Source organism: Epargyreus clarus, unplaced genomic scaffold (assembly GCF_041222505.1).
Source record: "Epargyreus clarus isolate Ecla_fem2 unplaced genomic scaffold, WU_Ecla_fem_2.2 ptg000004l, whole genome shotgun sequence".
NCBI classification, from domain to species: domain Eukaryota; kingdom Metazoa; phylum Arthropoda; class Insecta; order Lepidoptera; family Hesperiidae; genus Epargyreus; species Epargyreus clarus.
In genome coordinates, this window is record NW_027332212.1 from 12,054,551 (window position 1) to 12,061,015 (window position 6,465).

The 6,465-nt window shown below is 33.7% G+C and overlaps 2 protein-coding genes across 2 annotated transcripts in view; one reads left to right on the forward strand and one right to left on the reverse strand.

The window, feature by feature from the left end:
- The window catches only part of LOC140757574 (G-protein coupled receptor Mth2-like), a 24,157-nt gene extending 22,974 nt beyond the window's left edge, over positions 1 to 1,183 (reverse strand). The window contains exon 1 of the mRNA XM_073093348.1: positions 1,103 to 1,183. The gene's annotated coding sequence lies outside the window, so the exon portion shown is untranslated. The remainder of the gene's footprint in view (positions 1 to 1,102) is intronic.
- Positions 1 to 5,913, forward strand: part of LOC140757575 (G-protein coupled receptor Mth2-like) — a 13,509-nt gene extending 7,596 nt beyond the window's left edge. The window contains exons 5-8 of the mRNA XM_073093349.1: positions 252 to 439; positions 1,083 to 1,251; positions 1,698 to 1,880; positions 2,473 to 5,913. Of these exons, the coding sequence (XP_072949450.1) occupies positions 252 to 439; positions 1,083 to 1,251; positions 1,698 to 1,880; positions 2,473 to 2,605 (673 nt within the window). The 3' untranslated portion in view covers positions 2,606 to 5,913. The remainder of the gene's footprint in view (positions 1 to 251; positions 440 to 1,082; positions 1,252 to 1,697; positions 1,881 to 2,472) is intronic.
- The last annotated feature ends 552 nt before the right edge of the window (positions 5,914 to 6,465 follow it).

A 6,465-nucleotide genomic window follows, 5' to 3' on the forward strand; every position in this document is an offset into this window, starting at 1 on the left:
TCCGACAAAGTTTGAATGTGTCGAAAATTTGTAACGTTCAATAGTATACTTTTCATGTCGATCAGAAAATACTTATAATCCATCATGATGTCCTAAAGTTCAAATTTCGAGAGAAAATTACAATTGGAGAAAATTCTTATATTCGTTAAAAATGTAATATCTTTTCTAAATGAAACAATTTTCGGTACCACAAATTTGCTGTTCAAAATTAATTATATAGATATGATTTAAAAATAAATTTGTATTTTCAGAGGTTACGCGAAAGCTCGTATGATCAACCGTCGGGGTGAGACCTTCAAGTTCCTCATGTACTGCTTATACGGGTTTGGTGTGCCGCTCGCAATGTCCATCGCTTTCGTCATGGTTAATAGGGCCGACCTAAGGCACCTGCCCTGGGTGGTTAAGCCCCTCGTTCCAGAACAAGGATGCTTTATCGAAGGTATCTTGCAAGAATTTGAATATGTGCAGTGATAGTGATTGAAACTCAGCCTCTTAGTGGGATCCGAAAGATTACTCGCCAAAACAGTAAAGAAAAAGATCGTGAGGAAACCTACACGTTTGAAAGTTCTTAAACCGAGAGTTAAACTTATCATATCGTCTAAACCCTTTCACTCTGAGAGTCTCGTGTCCAGCAGTGGCACAATAACAGATGCATTTCCTACTTCTGCCTTATAACAGCAACCTTAGGTGCTGCTGTGTTCTGATTTGAAAGGTGTGATAAGGGATACATACTTTTAGGAGGCGTTCCAGCTTAGTCCTCAGGGTAGCGGCGCATCTATGGCCGACCTTAGGTAGGGAATAACTAATCCTATCTGTGGTTGATTACACATATCCATGCGCGGCAGTAGCCACATACCATCAGGTGGAAGGCATGCTGCTACTCCTGTATTATAAATAAAAAATATGCGTTATATGTTACAAATTAATTATCACTTGTCATAACGGCGAAGAAGCTATCGTGGGGGAAACCACAAGCCTAAGAGTTCTTATAAAAGAAGGTTCTCAGCGGTATGTCTGCAATGTACTGATTAAATTTATTAAGATAACCACATTTTATAGTTCATAGTAATTTGTAATTGTAGGTGGACAGAAACTTCTGTACCTGTACGTGCCGATGCTGATTCTGATAATATTAAACTGGATCTTCTTTCTGATGACGGCTTTCAACATCTGGCGCCTGCACCGCGCTACCGCTGTGCTAGACTCCACGGCCGCGGGCACCCCGGCCGCGCACAGAAGTCAGAAACAAAGGTATTTATCGTATTGTTAAACCAGTTATAGTCTGATTTGAAACACGGTCTGTCAATGTGGCATCCGGAGGCTTGAAGGACAGATCTCTGATTTTAAATGTTACGCATTAGAAAATAATAGCTTTTTTAACCTTCTACCTGAAACTTACTTGCTGATAGTTTTGTCTTAACATGTGTTCGTGTTTAATCTTCTGATTTGACAAATATTCATTTGCTAGCTCGGATCTAGCCAGCTATTAATTTTTCTTCAGATTTTCGGTTATCATAACTACTACATGTATATTTATTGCTCTCCTAGACCATGAAAGTTTTTATTCGTATTACTACCACTCTATTTTTTCCAAAAAGTTACCATAACGGGATAATCTTCCCGACTTACACAATCACACGAGGTATTGTTTTTTTATGTATGACCAAAATAAAAAGGTTTTCTGTTTGTAATTTCAGGTTCTTCATATACCTGAAGCTTTCCATCATCATGGGTGTTAACTGGATCTTGGAAGTGGTGAGCTCGGTGACTCCAGATTTCCAGTTTTGGTTCATAACTGACGCTTATAACCTCCTCATCGGGTTGGCCATCTTTCTGATCTTCGTGTGCAAAAAGAAAATATACTACCAAGTTGTGAATCGGTAAGTTATAGTACAAAACTCAGATTTTCCCAAGTTTTTTTCCCTTCCATTACCACTAGATTATTTTGTTCTTTTATATTTACCACAACGATTTCTTATACCAGTAGTGTAAAATTGTAAGTCACAATTTCTATGTATTCCATCTGAGTCTTGTGGAGTAGTAACGCTTATAATATAACTCGCTTCTGATTTTAATGGAGTTGTTACTATTGTATCTTAGTGCTCCTTTTACATGAAATAAAAATTATGAATAGACATGTAGACCATGCCCTCTACTCAGCCTAGATATTTTTATAATGTAAGACTAGTAGATGAGCATGCAGTCCACCTGATGGTAAATGGCTACTTCCGTTCCTGATCGTCTGTAATCAACCCCAATAAGATCCTACCTGAGGTCAGCCACAGATGCGCTACCATTGAGAACTAAGCTAGAAAGCCTCGGAAAAGCATGTCCTTACTACATCCATCAAACCAGAACACAGCAGCGCTTAGCACTGCTGTTATTAGGCAGAAATAGTATGGCGGTGGTGCTTTCGGAGTGAAACAACAGAAGGCTATAAATATTTACCAATATTGTATTTGTTTGTTATAGGTTTAAAAACTACAAGAAGCCCCAACGGTCGTTGGCAAAGAGTCAAACAAGTTGCACCACCTTATCTAATTCAAGTCAGGATACTCCACTCCAAGTGTACTCACACCCGAATGGCACAAGTGTTAGGCGATGAAACATTTGGATGATTAGATGAAGGCTTTGAACGGCTAGGATCATTTGTCCCTCGATTGCCTTCAGATCCATTGGATTTGCCGTTTACCCTTAGTATGAGTTTTTACGTTTTGACTAAAATAACTGTTTTTGTTTTTGTTTATGTATTTCACACATATTTCGAATCAGTTCTGACACAATCCGCTAGGAGCGCTGATTGGAAATGTATGGGCAAATCCGTAAACAAATACCAAAACAGTAATTTATGTAAAAACGTAAAAACTTATACTAAGGGTACAGATGCTACAGAATTTCCTCTCCATCGATGAGTTCAGTGTAGCATGCTTCGTAGCTCGACTCCTGTGACAATGTTACTATACGTTACCAATCTCTGGTGTTTTGTATAGAATTGAGTGGTTATTTGCATCATTTTGAACATTTGTAAGCAGCCGGAGCGTCTTAATTTTATGAAAATATTTTTTTAGTGTACCTATTCTTAATCAGAATATTTTTAAGGTATCGTGACAATTAAGGTAATATAATAAAAGGTTTGATGATAGTTACCTAAGAGCAGTACTTGATATTCGTAGATTTTCTCGAATAATTGTATGTAGAAATACCTAGTAGTAGTTAGTCATAGATTAGTAAAGATGACTCACTCCTAACAAGAAAACGTAACCAGTTTTGGCAATTGAAATAGTTGCGTAAAAGAGTTTTGCCACGTCTCCGTGGTAAAATGTCCCCAAAATATTTGAAATAATTATTTATTTATTATATAAATTACGCAGTATTAGTTATTTATTCGTAAATTTTCTCTAGAAATGTTTTTGTCAAAAATTCAAAAAAGAACTTACAAATAAGCCGTTTGTGGCTTCATTCAATTTCAAGGCGGCGAAGTATCTTAACTAATCTATGTAGTTAGTAGTAACATATACAAAGAATAACACTACTGGTACTTATTGTATTTACACAGGCGCTAACTTTATGATAGTTATATAAAGAAGATATAGGAGGCTTAGGTAATAGTAACTAATTACTCTTTTTTCATAGTTAATTTAACCAAACTGCCACTTAACCAAAGACTAGACTAATTTTCGGACAAAGTAAATAATTCTTGGAGCAAAATATATTTATACGTAAGTGTAATATAATTATAAGTACAAATTAATGCTCAAATTTATTATTACTATTTTTTTTTCAAACATAATTTTATTATTATTATGCATATTATTATGCACTATGCATATCATAGCCTAATAATGTACTTATTAATAATTATAATTGTAATACTCAATAAGTAATAAAAATCTACATATAAGTTAAAAATAATAGTTTTATAGAATAAATGTAGAGACGTGCAAGACTCCAATCCAATCTGGGGTTAATTATGGATTTCCATGTATAGTTATACCCTTACCATCAAGTTTCAATTTATAAGATGATCTATGTTGTTTATCAATTCCAAACGAATCAATATCAATATAAATTTCAAACGAATCAACGTTTTGGGAGATATGCAAAAATGTAATGCAATAATTACTTTAACATAAATATATCTTAGTGAAATAAAGGAATAAAACCTTCGGATATTACCTATCTGTACACCAAATTGACATTTAACATGTAGGTACCTTTTTTTGTTAACGAGGGGAACCTTCAAAAGGTACTCAGTGCTGTGGGAGCGACACGGGGTCATGTGGGATCTTTACCGCACTAAACCCCAGGTGGTTATTCCCGCGCTGCGTAGAGGACTCCGGGATCTCCAACAGAACGCAACCGGAGTCCTCTAAGCATCTTACCCAACATGTAGGTACTAACTAAACTACTCAGTTTGCTTTAATAATTAAGATTTTTATGAATATAAGTGATCTCTTGTAAGAAATACTGTATACTGATTAAAATAAAAATAATATTACCTATACGTATTCTTGTCATTTAAATGTTCTTAATCCTTTTAATGATCTTAAACCTTTAGTTATCAACTTTTATCGGGTGTTTTGATATAATACATAAACTCCCAGCAAGGATTCATATCTAATTCTACACACAGATTTGAACCGGATATCCGAGTAAACAATAGCCTAATTTTAATAATTGGGTTATTATTACTGAAACTAAAAAGGCAAGAAAACACATTAAAAACAAAAAAAGATATTTATGTAAGTATAAATTTATTCTAAGTGCTTAATAAATGCAGATTTATTAATAATAATTCTAATTAAATGTTGTTCTTACAGTCTTATACTAAAATAAGCAGTGCGTTCACATTTTATGATATGTGCATCAATATTAATAGTACCATCAAAAGTACGTAAGTTGTTTGTGTGTATTTAAAGTGAAAATGTAAAAAACGTCTTATAATTTACACGATACACTACTACTACAATATTTAATCTTAATCCAAGTCATGATTACAATGTCATTCGCATATTTTTAAACGCCTTCGCGATACTAAAGTTGGGCCATTACAAACGTGCGACCTGAGTCACAAAATATGACGTCAAAGGAATGAGACAATGTCGTTATAGTATGAGTTTTTACGTTTGCTTGAAAACTTTCACCATTTACGCGCACACAGCGCCCTCGTGGACCGTACCGGAACTAAAATCCCACAATTCCACAGTTAAAAGTTTAAAAAACGGAACAATAACGCTATCAAAATTAAATTTAAAAAATGTAAAAATAAATACATTCTATTAATATTTGTAAAATTAAGTGTCATTAATATTGACTATTCAGTTATTTAAAACTCATAATGGGAAATTTTAGTTCCGATACCGTGCACGGGGGCGCTGTATGTCCAAAAACGTAAACGGTGAACGTTTTCAAGCAAACGTAAAAACTCATACTAAGGGTAGTAATATTGACTGTCGTAAGTTTAACCAAATTCCTTTAGTTTCACTACGCAAATGTGGCTCAATTTCTGTCAATATTTGTCGTGTCTACCGTTACCTATTTTTATAGTGGAGTAGAGTAAATATATTTTATGTTCTAAACGACACAAAGATACATTAAAACACGTAAGTTACATTATAATTATGTAGATAGCTTTAAAAATATTTAGATTCAATGTAGTGAATAGAAAATATTTGTAAATAACTACACTAAGATCATAGATTAGTAAAGATTACTCACTCCTAACAAGAAAATGTACCCAGTTTTGAGAATTGAAATAGTTGCGTAAAAAAGTTTTGCCACGTCTCCGTGCTAAAATGTCCCTAAAATATTTGAAATAATTATTTATTTATTATGTAAATTACGCAGTATTAGTTATTTATTCGTAAATTTTCTCTAAAAATGTTTTTATTTGTCAAGAATTCAAAAAAAGAACTTACTAATAAGCCGTTTGTGGCTTCATTCAATTTCAAGGCGGCGAAGTATCTTTACCAATCTATGACTAAGATAAATAAAATATATAGATATTAGGTACAAAGAAGATTATGAACTAGCGACTAGAAATGCTTATGATTATGCAGTGATGGGATTGTTAATTTTGTAGTTTCATGAGTACATCTCATTATTATAAAAAATAGAATTATTAATAAAATGTTTCATCATAATAATGTAATATATACGTATGACATTAACAAATAAACATCATAAGAGGTCAACTTTTTCAATCCGTGGAATTCATTCTCAAAATTAGTAATAATAATGTGACAAAATAATGAGTGACAAAAAATAACGGTAAACCATTGATATACTATTAATTTAGTAGTATATCAATGCGCTACACTCAAGAAGAAAGTACTACCGTGATGCGTCACATCACTTATCGCGTCACGTCATTCACTCGAGTCACTCGTCACTTAATGCGACTCTCAAGATGTCGTATCACTCTATTTGTAGAAACAGAGATAGTAAAAGTACTTGTAATTTCAA